Source organism: Hyperoodon ampullatus, assembly GCF_949752795.1.
Source record: "Hyperoodon ampullatus genome assembly, chromosome: 4".
In the NCBI taxonomy this organism is placed as follows: Eukaryota; Metazoa; Chordata; class Mammalia; order Artiodactyla; family Ziphiidae; genus Hyperoodon; species Hyperoodon ampullatus.
In genome coordinates, this window is record NC_136917.1 from 50,239,875 (window position 1) to 50,259,301 (window position 19,427).

A 19,427-nucleotide genomic window follows, 5' to 3' on the forward strand; every position below is an offset into this window, starting at 1 on the left:
AGATTTCAGGGGGACAGTGGGGTTTGCTTTGGTCTTAAATATACACAACAGTACATTCCCCCTCATGTTTAGCCTCCCATCCCAAATTTTTGCCCAGCCCTAACCCTCAATAACTACACTTCATTTAGGGCCAAAAAGAGAACTCACCTTGTTCGGAAACATTGCATGATAAAAGCCAATCAATTCACTTATTTCATTCAACAGTGATTATGAACAGCGGCTGGTAATTAATGTGTACATACTCTATGTCTGGCTCTATGCTAAATGCTCTTATATACATTACCATATTTATTTCTTATGGCAATCTTACTAGGGTATTACTGCTAGCCTCATTTTCTCAGTTGAGGAAACTGAGGCTTAGAAAGGTTAGTAATTTGTTGGGATTTGAAATGAGGTCTGTTTCCAGAGCCTGCTACAATACAGGGACAATGAATAGATGGGAAATTTATAGTCCCTGCTCTCAGAGAATGCACACCTTCGAGCAGAAATGTCAGACACACAGAATAAGGTCAGAATATACTCATTAAGTGCTACAACAGTCCAAGTAAGGGGAACATGGACAAAAAAGCAGCAGTTAATTCTCCTGTTCGACAGGGAAGGTTTCACTGAGATGGGGTGACATTTCATATATACTAGGAAGCACGTTACATTTTCCAGAAGAGTAAGTAGGCCAGTGATAAAAAGAACAAGAGTTTGTGTTGAGATGAGGGTATGAAAGAGAAAAGAAAGCTAAAAAGGTAGTCTGGGTCCCAGATTGTGAAAAGCTTAGAATTGCTTCTTATAGGCAGAGGGAACCACTGGAACAGAAGTACATTCTTATATCTACATGATAAGGTTTTCCAAAGCTGTTGAGCAATTGCTTTTTAGGTTGCCACAATAACCTGTGGAAATATTTAATATAATATGTCAAGGTTATTTTAAACTTAACTTCTTTAATTGTATTCATTCATCTGAATATTTATTTAGCACCTACTACAATGTCTTACTGTTCCTAGGTGCTAAGAAACAGTGGTAATATTCAATATCTCTATTTTCATGGAGCTTATTCCAGTTGAGGAAGGAAAAAAATTTTTTAATCAACAATAATGAAAACTTCAGAAAATAATATCTTATGTAACAAAATTAAAAGAGGATGATATAACAGAATGAATTGGTGACAAAGTGGTAAGGTGATCAAAAGGTACAAATTTATAGTTACAAAATAAATATAAGTCATGGGAATATAATGTACAGCATGGTGACTATAGTTATTAATACCATATTGCATATCTGAAAGTTGCTAAGAGCAGATCTTAAAATTTCTAATCACAAGAAAAAAACTTTGTAACTATGTATGGTGATGGATGTTTACTAGACATCCTTACTGTGATCATTTTGCAATATATACAAACACTGTCAATTATACCTCAATTGGAAAAAAAAAAAAGATTAAGGTGGTAAGGAAAGACAGCTTTGAGATGAACATTTAAGCTAAGACCTGAATATCAAGAAGAAGCCAGCCATGCAAAGATGGAGGGAGGGACATTCTAGGAAGAGGAAGCAGTTGGTGACAGCTTGGCATATTCATGCATGGTGTGTGAGGTGGGAAGTAGCACAAGGTGAGGACAAGCCAGATCATGTGGCACTTTATGGCCCAAATCAAGAAACTGGATTTTTTTCTAAGGCAGTGTGAAGCTACTGGAAAGTTTTAAGAAAGGGAGTAACACTGTCTGGTACATGTTTTTTAAAAACTGCCCTGGCTGCTCTAAGAACTAATTTTACTTTGAAAGCTGTTAAAACATTTAGGTAAAAAAAGGTCTGGTACAATGAGGAAGGAGAACGTAGATGGATTGGGGAGATGTTTTAGAGACAGTCAACAAGACTTGCTAAAGGACTCGATGTTGGGGAGTGCAGGTAGGTGCAAAGAAAGGATAATGTCTCTGGTAATTAAATGAGATGATGCTACCCTTGGGCTAGGGAAAATGCAAGTGATTCTTGGTTTTGATTTTTTTTTCTTTGTTTCAAAATATTTTATCATTGGGCGATACATCTTTTTCAGAACAATTTTAACTTACAGAAACGATGTAAGCTATCTTTTAATCAAGTATCAATGTTTACCAAATATTCTGTTCAGGAGAAATGTTATTTCAGTTGTAAAAAAATCCTGTTACCAAATATAATCATAAACCTTAATGGATCTGAGCTGTTTTTACAAATATATTAACTGGTGTCTTTTATATAAAACCTGATTCTAAATTTGTAGCCTTCATTAACCATTATAAAATAAAGAAGTCACTGACGTTTAACAAAATAATTTGCATGCAACAATTTCTAGTATCAGGAGTAACTATTTAGCAGTTGACAAGTATTTGCCCCCAAATAGAAAACAAAATGAATCTACTGGGATTTTTTTTTCACATTGTAGCCTGTCCTCAGACTTCAAAAACAAGGATTTTCCAAAAGTCAGTGGTTTTCAACATATGATTCCCAAACAGCAGCATCAGCATCACCTTGGAACCTGTTACAAATGCAAATTACCTGGCCCCACACATACCTACTCAGAGCCTCGGAGGTGAAAGCCAGCAACCTGGTCTAACAAGTCCTCCAGGTGATTCTGATGCACTCAAATTTGAGAACCATTGCCCAAAGTAAGTGCTGCAGAGCAATTTCACTTAGTGGTTACTTTGTGGAGGTAGTGGTGAGAGAATGGAGTGGCACCCCACTATTAAAAGCAGTATGTGGGGGCTTCCCTGGTGGCGCAGTGGTTGAGAGTCCGCCTGCCGATGCAGGGGACACGGGTTCGTGCCCTGGTCCGGGAAGATCCCACATGCCACGGAGCGGCTGGGCCCGTGAGCCATGGCCGCTGAGCCTGCGCGTCTGGAGTCTGTGCTCCGCAACGGGAGAGGCCACAACAGTGAGAGGCCCGCGTACCGCAAAACAAAAAACAAAAAAACAACAAAAAAAGCAGTATGTGGGATTTGTTTTAAATCCAGATAGAAAATTAGTTAAATGATGTATAGGCCAAACTATGCTTTGTCGTTATAATTACTTCAAAAGTAATTATATTAAAATAATGTGGCAAAATGCTTTAGCAATTACAGAAGCATGATTTTGACGCATGGTAATATTATGTTAGGCAATGTGAATTGTCAGAATATATGAACACCTCTTCCTGTTTTACAGTGCTGCAAAATGAAGGTAATAGACTTGTATTTTCAGTTAACGTATAACTAGCTCACAATAAAGCATTCTAAATCTTAACACTTTTGGAAGTGCAAATCTAAGAAAGATAATATCCTTAACCAAATTATAGAATTTTGGTAAATTAATACAGTTCTCTGTAAAACAATAAAAGCATATTTTTGTTGGAGTCATCTATTACCTTAATGATAATGTTCACTATAAAACACCATATTTTATTTCAGTGGTTTATAAAGCAAAGACACAACTTATACAAATTAAATGGCTTTTAAAATTATACAGTGCCCTTCTTTGATAGGCAATTACTTCATGCAAGCTGATTAAGTTAAATACAACAGAGTAAAAGAGTGAGTGAATCCGCTTCATGCCAGCGTTGGTCCAAAAGCTCATGCATGGAAAGTTTTAAAATTCTACATTAAGGAAAGTCAACATTTGAGTACCAATTTCAAACTAAAGTAATATTTAAAATATTGTTATGCTTGTACTTAAAGAGTGGAAGCATCAATGTTAGTCATTTCAACTAACGTTATTTCCCAATGATCCCTTTTATTTTTAATCCCTGTACCACTCTTTATGTTTTTTTCTGTTAGTTGTTTCTCTTTCTTTTATTTGAATTCTTTTCACCACTCCTGGTTTTGATCAACAGTCACATGGCCTTTCTCCAGGTCCCTTTTTTTTTTGGGCCATGCCATGTGGCTTATGGGTCCCGTGGTCAATCCAGGCCACAGCAATGAATGGACCAAGTCCTAACCACTGGACTGCCAGGGAATTCCCCTGGTCCTTATTTTTTATTTAAAAGGATCAACCTGACATGTATGTAATAATAAATGCACAAAAACATATTGCCAAGTTGGAAAGACCCATGGAACCTAATGTTTTATGCCAATCTTCATTTCTCTAAAATTCTGCCACCATCTTTGGTATTCTTAGGCTTCCTCTTGTTGAAGCTGTTGAATTCCTCAATCTTGGCATTTATGTCACTAATTCCTTTGCTTCTCAGCATTTGAAGATAACATATTTGACAAATACTGTACCTCAAGTATTTGGTTTGTAGTCATGTCTCTCATCTACTGAACCTTAGTTTCAAATGTTAGTAGATTTAAGTTTCCATTCTTCTCTCTTAAATCAAATACCGTGTTCTCACGTAAGTTTTAGCTCCTGCTGCATCAATATATGACTTCACAATGGAAGGCATCCTCCATTCTATACTGAGAAGCCAATGGCCATGTAACTTTCTAGTGGAGTCTATAATCTGTCCAGTACATCAACTGCAACCACAACTGGGTTTGTAGGATTTGAGGAGTTCTGCACTGCAGCTGCTGTTAACAGTTTTCTATGAATGGTTGGTATTCTCTGAAGTCCAGATCCTTATGATGGCACTCAAGAACAAGGCAAAGAAACAATACCTGACCTCACTACCCCCTCCTTCACCCCTAGCACCTGTTGGCTCTGCACTTTTGTTTTTGTATTTTAGGAGGAGAGATTTAGCCATAAGTTTGAAATGCCTAAGAGTACTCATGTGGAAATTGAAAGTATGAAGTTGGATATAACCGCAATTACTTTTAAAAATAGAAATATTAAAGCCGAAAATACAGGTTTAGAATTCATTAGCATATAGTCGGTACTGAAGCCATGAGACTGAATGAGGTCATCTAGAGAAAATGTGTAGAGAAAAAGGGAGAGCAAGGACAAGAGCGGAATAGAGGAGGTGGTGCAAGCAAAGGAAACTGAGGAGGCATGTCCAATGAGATAGGAGGAAAACCAGGAAAATGGTTTCAGAAAGGCCAAGAGGAGCAAATATCTCAGGAAGACAGAAGTGGACAACAGTGACAAATGCAGCTGGGATGAGATGTCAAAGAAGATGCAAGTGGAGAAATGACCACTAGCCTTTATAAGAGAGTCACTGGTGACTTTGCCAAGAGCCAAACTGGACAGTTCTATAGAGAACATGTGAGGTAAGGAAGTGAAGACAATTCTTAGGTCAGGACATGCATACTCAGAGTGATCCTAAAGGAAATTACGCTGTATACACAGAATACTTTCATTATGAAAGGAGTTAATAACACCAGGGCACCCCATTTCTCATTAATTACTCTGCCTAAAAGAATGAGTGAAAGGGCAACAACCAAATAGTGGCTAGAAGAGATTCCTTTTTCAGTTCTTAAGGGTCAACTGGGAACCTGGAAAATTTGTTAAGGAAACGATTTCACTCCATTCTCACTCATCAACACAGGGGCAGATGAAGCCTAATAACACATGTGCTGGCACACAGCAGGAGCTCAGTCAGTATCAAAGAATTGGAATGGATAGTTACATAAGTGAAATCCCGTAGGTCCTTATTAGCTCGTGTACTTAATTTTCTGGGTGGTTTTGAAGACTTAATGATGAAAGGTATATGAAAGGTTTCCAACACAATGTCTAGCACATGACTACTATTCATTTTTCCAGTTCTTGGAACACCCAAAAATGATCTCCACGTTCAAGTCCAATGTAGCTATCTACTGGTCAGCAAGATATTGAAAGACGCTCCTTCACCCAAATCCTGACAGTTAAATCTCCATTAAGCCAGGCCTCTAAGGCTTACTGTACCTTAATTCTCATGGCATCTAAGTCCTTCCCTTTCTATAAATACCCCAATAGATTCTATGGACAAGAGGCATCACAAAGATAACTTTAAAATAAGCAAGCAGATAGGCAAACTCCATCCACCCCCTCATTTGCTTTGTTAGCAAGGTCCCCCAATGTGTAAAGTGACAAACTGAAGTAGGCGGTGAAGGAAAGAGAAGAGAGTAAGAGAAATATGACCCAAAGTAAAAATCATTTCTATCTGGAGCTCACAAAAGATCTGGGTTACCGTCGGCTGCAAACTGCTGCTCTCCTGGCTGCAGGTCTTGCCGGAAGTCATTTTCCTCCTCTGAGTCATCTGGGTGATGGTGATTGTTGTCGTGGATGTTGGCATTATTCTGGGCATTATTATCATTGTCATTGTTGGAGTTCTGATTGCTAACAAGGGCCGAGGAAACCCCAATTCCTGTGCCTGCACTCAGACCAACCCGAGCACAGCCCTAAAGCAAGAAGAAACCACGTGCTTATTAATTTGGGTTAGTGTAGAACTCTGCATTTTTTAATATTCCTTCATTTCATCTTTACATAGAATATTTATATGGCACTTTATGAAATACTTTCACATATTCATAAAGGACCTCGTTTAAGGCCCAGAACGCTTCAAGCAAGATAAAGCGTTATCACTCTTGATTTACAGATGATGACATGCACAATGGGAAGGGATCTGCCCAACAGTGCACAACCAGTAAGTGGTACAGCTGGGACTTGAAACCCAATAATCTGTCCTCAAACCCTGAGCTTTCCCCACTATATCACACTGCTTCAACAGTGGGAATATAACCGTTAAGAACTGACAAGAGAGAACATAATTTGTTGAAACATTAAGTTCTTATTATGATGCGAGTATAAAGCTTTATTTGTTAAGCAGTTTTAAAATAACATTTTGTACAACTGGGCAACCTCAGATTTCCCCAGATATGCAACTGAACAGAAAAGGTAGCAGCAAAGTAAAACATTTCCAAAACAAAATTCCTAATCCTTACTTATATTTTGGGTTGCTAATTAGAGATTTAATCTTCCAACTAATTACTCTTGAGTAATAACTTTTGCTTTAGCTTAAATTTCCACCTTTGCTCTTACCTTCACTTTATAAACCTGATGGAGACAGCTTTCCACTTTCTTTTTCCTTTCCTTTCTCTGGAAATCCCTTAATAGTCACTTACAAGAACAAGTGGCTATACATTATTATAACCTTTATGCCTTCCTTCACTGAGGCTGGCAGTAAAAAGTCAAATTATAACATTGTAAAGGCATATTATTAGGAAAAAAAATTACTTAGGTTGTTTTATTTTCTTCCTTCAGTATCAAAATAAACAAAAATGCTCTCAAATGTGACTTACTTTGGGTGGTTCACGAAACATCTGGTCCAGTGAAATAAACTCCAGGCTGGGCAACAATTCAATAAACTGGCCAAAGGAGTCCAGCTTCAAAGCATGGCAACGCACTAAGTTGATATCAACCAATCGAGTCCATCTTGAGTGGTCTATTGAAGAAATTATATGGCCAGAGAGAATGTAACTAACACTTTCTCCATTACTCATGAATTTTGCTATAGGTCACAAAGACTTTCAAATCCTTTTTCCTTGAGTAAATTTTCTTTTATTTCATGATCTCTAACACTTGATAACTCTAAACTATGATGTCTCCTTACCTAATTTCATTGTGAGAACTAGGTGGCTTGGAAATCGTTAACTTGAAACTAAGTCAGCCTATATTTAAATGTGATTCACTTAAACACTTACATGCCTATTTAACGATAGGATACTAGTTAAAAGAAATGTTGGCATATTCCTTTCATAAAACAGTATGCAGCTATTAAAAGAATGAAGAAGAACTGAATATGCTTACTAATATGGAAAGCTCTCCAAAATATTCTTAGTGCAAAACACAAGCTAAAGGAAAATGTATACACAGTAAGGTCCTTTCATATATGTAAATCATTTTTAAATGCTATATATGTATAGGCTGCAATATGCACAAAATAACCTGTCCAGAAGAATATACAAGAAACCGTTGATGGTGGTTACCTTTGAGAAGAGGAGACTTTTCATTTTGTACCTTTCTGTATTGTTTGATACTGTTTATCAAGTGCATGTATTACTTTTAGTTTTTAAGTGTTAACAGGAGGTCTGAGTGATGGGATTATAGGTGATTTTTTATTTTCTTCTTTATACTCTTCTGTATTTAAGAAAACAAACAAACCAAAAACCCAATAAATGTTATTTTTTAAAAGCGATCTACGCTGCATACAGCCTAAAATTTATTTCCCAATAACTTCTTGGTGCTGCTGGGCAAGGGGTAGAACTTCTCTTCTCATGGGTGAGACATGGCCATTCTAACAAATGATCTCAGCAGAGGCCTGGGAGCCCTACAACAGGTCTGGAGATGGGTTTTGTAAGGAGCTACAGTATCCTTGTGCGGTGGCTCAGATGGCAGAGGAGACTGGTCTGCAGGTGTCAGTAAGCGGGCCCGGTTTGCTAAGAGGATGTCAAAACGAAAATTCTCTAGCTCTGAATTTATTTAAAGGCTTGTGAATTTAGGTTTTTAAGAAGGGCTTTAAAAGAAATAAATAGCATTACTCTCTCAGGGAGGGAAATAAACTCCCCTCATAAGGAAAAATACCAAGTGCAAAAGTCACACTTCTATACACAAGGGATACTGTATGGAGGGGAGATTTGAAATAGCCTAGGATTTTAAGGCAATAGAAAATTTCACAAGTTAATGTTTAATATGTCACCTAACTCAAGTTTTTAAAATACATACCCACTTTGTTGGTTCAGATGATATGCCATTTGAAGGTAATACAGAGAAAACAACCATAACATCCCAGGCAACAATTCCTAACCTAAACTTTACATGCCTGGCCCAAAGAAAAACACATAAGGATCAGTACAATTGAACCTATAACTTGGACAGTGCAAATTTCTAGGCAGAGAATTTCAGCAGTTCAAAGAGGCACTGAAAATATTTCCAACTCAGTTATCAAAGGTTCCCAGAACTTCTATGAATGATCCATATAAAATATCTACATTTTATATCAGGAATGTTAATTCATGACACACACAGAAAACAAAGATACATATTATTTTGACATTAATAAAATAGAGCCGCACTTAAGCATACAGTACCTGAGATCCAATTGTATGGGTTATGTAGATGGGGGCAATTATAAATTGCCAGATATTTGATACAGGAAAAAACTTCATTGACTGCCTTCATCCCTATATCAGTGATGATACCAGGATTTTCTACCACATCAGCCAAACCATACTTCACCAGATCTGCATTAGCCATTCTGCCTAGAAAGAGAAATTGATTTAAAAAACAAAAAAAAAGGTTCTTAAAGTGTCATGGAGTGTTGCCAATTCTTTATTTTAACATCCAGTATGATTAGTCTCTATGATCATCCGGCATCATCTCTCCATCATCAGGTTCAGGTTCAGGTACAATTTTAGGTTAGGTATTCTGTATGAATGGTAGCCTTTATTTTGCAAAATAAAAATTTATGTTAAAAGTTAAGGGAAAGCTAGTAGGAAAAGATTATTTTCAATTGTTTAGAAAAGGAAAAAAGAAGGCAAAGTCTTAAAGCAAAACTGAGGGATAAATTGTATTGGTTTACACTTATGGTGAAGTTTTAGTTTAAGCTTTTAAAAAGAAAAATAAAATCTTAAAAATGTAACTCTTTCACTCTGTAAGGATAATGTTTTTGGAGTCGGGTGTGGCCATGTGTAGAGAAGAGTACACTTTGAAATTCAGATTCATTTTTAGAACCATGTATAGGTTAGTAAATACGTACGTAACCTCAGAAAGTGGACTTTTAACTCACACATACACCCACTCTCTCTGCCCTTGGGCTTTAGTGCCCACTGTCTTGTCACAGACTAGGGAGTGGGTTTAGTAAAAGGATCCTCCATTCTAGATTATGCTACTGGAAATCACACCTTATCCCTTGCTTCCTATCATTATTCCTGCCACCTGCCTGACCTTTGTTCTACAGGATGGTCCACTTGATTATGAGCAATTTGAAGGAAAATGGGATTCTGCCTAGTTAGTTTATAGTTACATTTTCAATGTCCAGCGTAATGCTGGGATATTATGATATAGGAACCCAATAAATGTCTCTCATGGTCCTTGCAATCAACTGACATAAAATACAAAGAAAACACTTGCTCTGGACAAGCTGCCCTGCCCTTCAGGGCAGGGATTCATACCTTTAGCCTGGACATGTTTAAAACAACCAGTCTACTCCCAACTCTTCCAGTTTCACTTTCCATATAGTTCATGGTCTCTCTCCTAGAGTCCCTGTTTTTTGTATTTACTGGCATTTCTTGGAGATTTCACCTTAACCAATTCTTCATAATTTTTCTGAGCAATTTTCTTTAGTCTCCTGGTATAAACTTCTTTCTTGCCCTTTGGACTTAAGATTTACCTTCTCCCCTATGATCAGGTAGATTTTGAACTGATCCCAGGTAAGGTGTTGTCAGAATAATTGCTACAGCCTAGCATGATAAATCTATGTCTTACATTCATTCCTTTGAGACCTGTTCCTGCTCTTAGGGTCTCCTGATCATCACACTCCCTCAAAACCCTGATGACATCACCTAGGACGCAGATTGTTTCTTTCTGATTCAGCCCAGAGGTCAGCTAAAAGTAAAAGCTACCATTCACTGAATGCTTTCTAAGTGTAAGAGACTGTAATAATAAAAGACCATGTTTTCTTATTTGTTAAATGGAGATAAGACCGTTTCCCACTTTTTTTATTGGGTGGTTTGGACCCAAGAAATAACTTGCCCCAGGTCCCATGATTAATGAACTTCCATCTCACTCCCTCTTTCCAAAGCCCCAGCACTAAAGACTACTCTATACTGCTTCTGGATCTGAATGAGTTTTACACCCCATCACCTTCACATGAATCTCTGAAATCATGAATCTGTGTAAACAAAGAACCCCTAAGTATTCATCCTTGGATCACTTTTCTTATATTCCCAGTACACAGCATCTACTTTTCAGCACACCCATTTCCCCAATCTGGCACTGTCACTTTTACGATAAGTGTATGGGGACAAAGGCGATGTTTCTATCTATATTTTGCCAGAACCTTTGTAACAGAATTGGTGCAAGTTTTACCAGAAGCCACCCTAACCTCCTGGAGAGATGCTTCAAAATCTAAATGGCTGAGAAGCAAGAGATTAAGTGAAAGAGTATAAGCAGTGACCTCTCATTCCTCTCTACATAGTCTGTTAGACGCACCTAGCACCGATTTTCATACAGAGAATCCCAGACCGTCTTTGGAGTAATAGAGGAGAGTACGTATATAGGAGAAACGGATGAACTGCAACAAATATGAAGAATGGCTTATAAAAAATATCAACACTAAGAGACTATTAAATATTAAGGAGACTATGAAACAAGTTATGTTGAAAAACGAGATAATGGTAGTCAAAAGGTAAAGTGTTGGGATTTCCCTGGTGGCAGAGTGGTTAAGAATCCACCTGCCAATGCAGGGGACATGGGTTCGAGTCCTGGTCCGGGAAGATCCCAAGTGCCGTGGAGCAACCAAGCCCGTGTGCCACAACTACTGAGCTGCAACTACTGAAGCCCACGTGCCTAGAGCCCATGCTCTGCAACAAGAGAAGCCACTGCAGTGAGAAGCCCGCGCACTGCAATGAAGAGTAGCCCCCACTCACCACAACTAGAAAAAGCCCGTGCGCAGCAACAAAGACTCAACGCAGTCCCCCAAAAAGGTAAAGTGTTTTTCTATTGAAAATGTGTGTTGAGGGGAAAGAAACACTATAGGGAAATAGCTGGTTCTAAAGATAATTCTAAGACATTCTTTCAGTGGACCTAAATGTGGCAATCATGAAAATACAAAATTTGTCAAGTTTTTAGCTTTCGGGAAAAACAAAAAACAAGACTGTAGAAAAAAACACCAATTACCAAACTAATAATCTTAAGTTACTACACAGATACTATAGAAACAGAATGTTAGCAACTTCACTGAAAACCAGAAAAGCCTGATATCAAATACATTAATTTTGTTTGAAATTACTATGCTAGTTTAGCATTTTAAAGCTACGTTGGTAAAAAGCTGATCTTTTCAAAGCTATATAGATTAAAAATGATTCCTGTGTTAAAAAGGCTAGAAAATAATGCTTTTATTTTTTTTAATGCTTCACCTGTATTGATGAGAACTGCAACAAAGTAAAAACAAAACAAAAAACCCCAACTATTATTGTGACATATATCAGAAATGAAAAGGGACAAACAAGTCATATTGTTTGATCTGGACTAAGAAGACTTAAGCCTTCTTATGTTCTTCTACAATGCAAATTAGATCCAAAGAAAAAATGTCATCTGGTATGACAGTGAGAGTTTAAGAAGACTTGTTACAAATTACATGGGTAAGAAACTAATTCTTGCAAAAATAAAAACATGCTGAAGGTGTAAATGTTTCTGCATGTCTGACTAATGTCATGTGGAATGAAAGTTTGAATAATGAATTGACATGCATTCAAACCCAAAGGAATGAGTTCCCAATTGTAAATACATTCCAGAAAATGCTGTGAACAAGCCTTCCAACAGCAATCATCATTAAACGAATACTGACCATTATGTGCTTACACTATCTGGAAAATCCAGAACCCCCAGTGGGCTTATTACAGAAATGAAGAGCATGGGCAGGGAATGGGACCTCATCAGAGAGGACCATCAAAAGCTTCAAGAAGTGTGGCAGATCAAATTCAACAAATGGAACCAAGGATGACATTCTGTGAAAAAAATGAAGCAGAATAGGAAAGCAACTTGGGGAGCAAAGGGGAGACAATATCAAATGTAAATGAGGATCTTCTTTTGGGTAGACAATCACTACACTTTCTATAATATGCTAAAATCAGAGGCAATATAGAAAGAAGAAAATCACTGACACTTCAAGTTTAAATTTTTCAAGAAGTGAGAGCACCTAAGATTTTAAGCTGTTTTATATTCAAGAAAATAATGGCACATCCCAATTCAGAGTTCACTTTGTCAAGTAAGTTCCTGACAACAATTTTAGGGATTAAATGAGATAATTCTTACTCTGCAGCAAAAACTCATCTACATATCCCAGATGAAGGGTTTCAAACTGGGGGAACTCCAACTCTGCCATCTTCAGGGCAGAAAAGACGCCATCTTTGGTTAGGGAAGGCTGGATCCGAACTTCATGTAACCTATGAACAAAGAGATACATATAAAAGTAAAATGAAAGCCATCAGAATCAAAGGTACTTCCTAATGTTAAGGCTCTGAAAGAAGTTTATCTTACTGAAGTGTCAAAGGCAAACAACTTTCCCCCCTCCACTAAAAAATATCAGATGTTTCCTTTAAAAGAGTATTTTATAAAATGCGGGCACGTCTTACGTGTACACTGAAGTTACAGTAAATAATAATGAATTACACTGTAATAATCTTATATCCTTTCTGGTACTTTCTTAAACCTGATTAAGTCAAGGCAAGAATCTGCATCTGGCATTTCTTTAATATTTTTTTTAGGCTAGTATTAAGTCCCATTTAAACAAAGAGTATAGTTCTATAGTAGGTAACAATATTTACTCACTTAAACTTACAGTTTTGTTTTATTTATATTCTTAATATTCTACTGATGGAAAGTAAGTTTTGTTTTTTAATAAACTGAAAAATGGTTAATTCAATTTAAGTATTATAAAAGTAAAAGCAGAGGTAGACTTTTGATATGTAGGAAATAGTAAACATGGCATAAAGTGATGTGAAAATAGGTTAAAAATATAAAGATGTTAAAGGTCAGGACTCTGTAAAAGCTGACTTGTAACAATGATTTCTGAATAGCAAATATTATCACCAACTAACTAAAACAACTGGGAAAACCATCTGGAGGTTAAAACAATGGCTCCTGAGCAGGCTGCTGACACCAAAGCATCAATGCTGACTTCTGCTGGAGTCTCAGGCACTTCCAGATAATTGACTGTTTTTCTCTGATGACACCACGCCCATTCAAAGCTTGCTAGGTCTGGAGTGCAGCTCAGTTGGTCATCAGTTCTAACAGTAGACTCCCACTAAGTGATAACCTACTGCTATTTAAACAACTCCTTTGTATTTTAAATCTGAAAAAGGCATGCTCAAACTTCAAACACATATTCCCACCAATTTTTATAAAACAGGAAAAAACATAATTCTAAGACAAAAGACACAATGTGAAGAGGAAACATACCTACGGGCAGCAGTGATGATGAGGTAACCAAGATCTACTTCAAGTGCATTTTTGCAAGCTCCCAAAACAATAGTGTGCAAATTTCTAAAACCACCTAGTTAGAGGAGAAAAGGAACAAAAACAATTTAAGTGTTCCATTTGACCACAGCACTGTCAGTAAAGCATTTCTACATACTTCAGATGATAATCATTTAGGTGTAATCATTTTAGTGCTTGTATATCACATTGTGGTTTTAATTTGCATTTCCCTAATGATTAGTGAAATTTATCATGTTTTCATGTTTACTGGCCATTTAGATATCCTCTTTTGTAAAATCTTTTCTATTCAAAATGTTTTCCCATTTTCCTATTGTGTTTTCTGACTTTTTCTTACTAATTTTCGTTCTTTCTGGATACAAGTCCTTTGTCTGTTAGCTGTATTGCAAATAGCTTCTCTCACTCTATAGCTTGGCTTTTTACTCTCTTACTCATGCCTTTTGATGAACAAAAAAATCGTTAGCACATTTTACCAGTTTTTTTCTTTCTTTCTTTCTTTTTTTTTTTGGTGGTACGCGGGCCTCTCACTGTTGTGGCCTCTCCCATTGCGGAGCACAGGCTCCAGACGCACAGGCTCAGCGGCCATGGCTCACAGGCCCAGCCGCTCCGCAGCATGTGGGATCCTCCCGGACAGGAGCACGAACCCGTGTCCCCTGCATCGGCAGGCGGACTCTCAACCACTGTGCCACCAGGGAAGCCCCTATTTTTTTCTTTATGGTAAGTGTTCTTTGGTATACTATTTAAGAAATCTTTGACTACCAAAGGTCAAGAAGACGTTCTCCTGAGTTTTCTTTTAAAAACTGTATTTTTTACATTTGGATCTATGAATCGTCTGGAATTAACTATTGTGTGAGGTATGCTGGCTCCTTAAGTAAAATATAAGGTAGAGTCATTCTTAAACACTTATTAGGGAAGAAAAGTCTCTGCTGCTCTTTTAGGCCCTTTATGCAAACTCTTAGCTTTTGGTACCTCTCTCCAGGTCTTCTAATGAATGACTGCACTGTGGTCTTCTTTTCCTTTCATTTTTTAAATTTATTTTTTACTTTTTATTTTTACAAGAGGTAAATAAACTGATTCTTTTCCTTTCTGACTTTATCCTGTTAGCTAGAGCCATGGAATAAAAATTATGCTGTTGATCTTGAGGAAGTCTCCATCCCCTTCACACAATGTAATCAAGTGCACTTGTACCAGACTTGATTAACTGACAAAATGCTAAAAATGTACTTACTCATATTTTAACAGTATTAATGATAATGTCTATTTGTTACCAATGGTACTAGATAATTTTTCATTTATATTTTGGATATTCACAGTTACATTTTCTGATCCCAACTATTAATTATCTAAATAGCTAAACTTCTTGGTCTTTTTGCTGCAGCGAGGAGATAATTAACATGGAGCACGTTATGCTATGTATGATCATTTAAAATATAATTATGGGAGCTAGAAAGTAAAATCTTTTTTTCTTTTAAAAGCCAACATCTGATGGATGGATCTAATATCCAACTGATAAACGTGAAAACATTTTATATACTATAAGCATTAAGCAAATGTTAGATTAATATTACTAATGCCTAAGTTCTTTTGTAGAACTAAGTTGTCTAAGTCAAAAAACATCTCTTCCCAGCAAAAGGCACTAGGATATCTCCGTTAACATCTCTCAGGAAGATTCCAAATATAACATGAGTTATTAACTAAGCAATAAGTATTAACAAGCCAGAAAACATGCCTTATCACTCTACTATTTTGAGAAGGTTTAACACTGCATAAAAAGGAAATGAATACTGGCCACACTCATGGTTACTTATTCTTCACTACATACATCAGATAGAAAGTACAATTACTAACAAGCATTTTCTTTCATAAAGACTCAGAAGAGAAGCTAAATAAAAGCTTAATAAATTTTAAACTGATATTTTAAATATTTAGTAACTAAAGGAAAATGAATACCTGATCTCCAACTGTCTTCAACTACATGTTGGATAAGACCTCCAAGGAAAGGAACTCGAACCATTTCCAAATGTTCCAAGTTGCGGGCAGAGGCTAAGCCTGTTACTAAAGGGACATATTTCAAGGAGTTTGTGGGTCCTGGAGAAAGACAATTTCAATGGAACAATGTAAATTGTAAAGATGATTTTTCAAATCAGCAACTGAAATGAATAACTTATAAATTCTATGTCTGAAAATGACAGCCAAGTGGCTGGCTCTCTGCAATTTATACTTCTCATTGGAAAAAGTATTAGTCTGTAATACTTATTCAGCATAAGGATTTTTCAGTAACGTTGGAGATTTAGTATTTTTTGTAAATTCCCTGAAGTTTCAATAGTTTTGAGCTCAGAATAAATAAGGGGAAAAGGCAAGCTGAAAATTTGATCCTTCACTCTAACAAACAGCTCAATGACTTAAACATCTCTCTATGTGACCAGTGTTATATTAGGTGTTATGGAAGATGACAAAAGATAGGATCCTATCCATCAAAGAGCTTGCAACTGATGCAAACATAAAACTAACATGAATAATTATAAAAAAGATAAAAAGGCAGAACATATCAGGTACAAAAATAAGATCTGATATACTACATACAAAAGAAAAAAGAGAAGAAAGTTTGAAGAACAAAACTTCAAAAATGTATACAAGTGAAGAGGAAGAAGGAAGTGTAAATAAACCTCAGGACAAGGAAACAATAATACAGAAAAACACTCAGGCGAGAGCTGGTATGGCTGTTTGGGAACAGTGAGTAGGCAGGCCTGACAATAAAAGGAGTACCTTGGAAAGGAGTCTGAAATAAGGATATGAAGAGGGGCCCTGGGTATTATGAACTCTGAAGCAGAACAGTTACCACTTGACACACTAGGGCAACAGAAGTACTGAACGTTTCAGAACAGAAAAGTAGTATCATAAAAGCAGTGTTTTATGCTAAGGTAGATTAGGTCAGACAACTATTTACATGCAGAATGATCAGGAGGCCAGAGACAAAGAAAGTAAAAAAAAAATTTATTAAAACAATCCTACAAAAAGTGCCTATAAGAAATATGTAGAGACATTTTAACACCTTATTTTTTCTGCTAAGGGTCAAAGACAAATCATATGTCTACTGTCTTTAAAACAAAAAGTACATTTACCTTCATAAGGTAAGTTACAAACATAAACAGTAATAGCATAATATAATTTCACTTACAAATGTAGCTATGGAGTTTGCTTTAGGACATTTTTAGAATAGTATGTGTATAATTCCACCACAACTATGTACCCTTACCTGCACAGTTCCTCATGACAAAAGTTCGTAAGCTGATGCAAAGAAAATCTTTGAATGGCTGTGGTTTAGTGAGTCTTACCCACTTCATATAAAGGTGCCTTAGCATTGGGATACAAGGAATTTCAGGAACATTCACCCCTAAAGCACATATACAAAAAAATAAAAAAACAAGAAAACCACTAAAAGACTCTGTATTCTGTGTATAAGTTCAATAGTCTATTTTTCAAGTTAACAATATATCCTTCCTGTATATTTTCATCAGAACAAATTACCTAATTAACACGTAGGAAGATAAGCTTATTGAAAACAGGCTTGTAAAGAACAATTTAAGAAAACAGTAAACAGACTATCATTTCTTTAGAAAAGGCATATGGGAAGATGGGATTTAAAAAGTACTTCTACATTTTATACACACAAGTTTTTCTTGCAACTCTAACTCTTCCAGAGTTACTAGGAATCATACCTGCAGAGGACCATTTCTGGAAGAAAGGGGATGTAGAGTGGGAGGATAAGTCAGGAGATATGGAAGGAGACAGAGCATGGGTAACTTGAAAATTCCTATGGTACGAAGCAGTTTGAGGAACCTGTCCAAGAGTCTAAACACTGTAGACTAGGGAACAGCCAAGAAGTGACACAATTCTCAGACAGAAATACAAGGATCCAGGGTGATGGCATTTAAAAAGCAGTAGCTGGCAAAACCAGTTTAATATAACTTTTAACCTTGAGTCAGTAGAAGCCCTGCTAGCAACAGCAACTAGAGAAAGCAAAATTGGGAGTACTTAAATTGTTGGTTCTTTGAAAGCTAAATTCTGCAGAATGCTCCTACTGTAAGGATTACCCCTTAACCTGGTCCATGCAAAAAAACATAGTTGGCTTTAGTACTGAACTATGCATAAACACTGTACTAATTGGGGATTAGTCCAAAGGAAGAAAAGCAGAAGAAGTGAGGTACAGATTGGGACTCAAGATGCAAAACTCACAAAGGTACATTTAGCATCTACCATGATGGTGGTAGCTCCGACTAGGAAACCCAAGGGTAGCAAGGGTGAAACAGATCCAGACAAGACAGTTATATTCTATGCCCAATCCACACTTTACCCCAAATCCATTCTATAAACAAAGGACACAATTACCTGTCTTCCCCAGCATTTTCATTAATTTACTATACACATTTGTATCACCGTAACAGTGTTAAACTGTTGAATTAATCAAATGAATTAAATGCATTTCAACAAAATTTACCAAGTACTTATTATATTTGCAATGAACTGTGACAGGCATCATGGAAAATATAAAGATATAAAAACAGTCTCTTACCTTACAGAGCTTATATTATAAACTTTAGATATTACAGAATCCCTTTATTATCTAAAAGTCTGAATTCAAACTAGACATCCAACTCCTTCATCGGAACCACTCCTCGATCTTGTAAATGAAGGGTTGCTAGAGAGCTTTGCTCTTCTCCCATAATTGCACACTAAGACTTATTTAAGACCTAGTCCTTATCATCCCTGCTGCTCTCCCTTCACCACCTGACCCAGTTTCAGAAATACCCAGTTCTTCAGGGCCATCCCCAATACGTGCAATAAGGTACAGGAGATGCTCAATATGTATATTTTAAAGAAAATATTTAATAAATATTAATAGTCAGACTATAGTAACAGGAGTCCCCCAAAATTCCTTTCAGCAATCTAAGCCAAAGATGACAAATTAAATTTGAGAAAATATCTGTTCTTATCATTTACTTAGGTTGAAATTATTAGGATACAATTTCAGAGAATATTTAGATGGAGAATGCACACTGTGACCATTGCAAACAAGGTGCCTTTGGAAAAAGACCACTCCCTCTCCATTTCTCAGGAAAAAGGGAAGTGGCAGAGTTTTCCATCAGCTCTGGGTTGAAGAAAGAGGGGCAATTTTCTGCTTGGAGAAGATACAAGTAAACTTAGAGTTATCTAAGATTTTTTATTCTGTGATGTTCTAGAGCTGAGCAGGATAATAAAGTAGCCACTAGCTACATGTGGCTATTTGATAAACAAACATAAAATAAAATTTAAAAATTCAGTTCCTCTGTTTCACTGGCTACAGTAGGTACCACATGCGATAGTAC

At 36.7% G+C, this 19,427-nt stretch overlaps 1 protein-coding gene across 4 annotated transcripts in view; it reads right to left on the bottom strand.

Moving 5' to 3' along the window:
* FBXO38 (F-box protein 38) overlaps window positions 1–19,427 on the bottom strand; it is a gene marked incomplete at both ends in the record, with an annotated part of 45,736 nt that overhangs the window by 18,268 nt on the left and 8,041 nt on the right. For all 4 annotated transcript variants that reach the window (XM_079703588.1, XM_079703587.1, XM_079703585.1 and 1 more), the window contains 7 exons: window positions 6,035–6,245; window positions 7,146–7,288; window positions 8,934–9,104; window positions 12,880–13,010; window positions 14,026–14,119; window positions 16,012–16,149; window positions 17,318–17,455. In XM_079703588.1, the coding sequence (XP_079559714.1) occupies window positions 6,035–6,245; window positions 7,146–7,288; window positions 8,934–9,104; window positions 12,880–13,010; window positions 14,026–14,119; window positions 16,012–16,149; window positions 17,318–17,455 (1,026 nt within the window). The remainder of the gene's footprint in view (window positions 1–6,034; window positions 6,246–7,145; window positions 7,289–8,933; window positions 9,105–12,879; window positions 13,011–14,025; window positions 14,120–16,011; window positions 16,150–17,317; window positions 17,456–19,427) is intronic.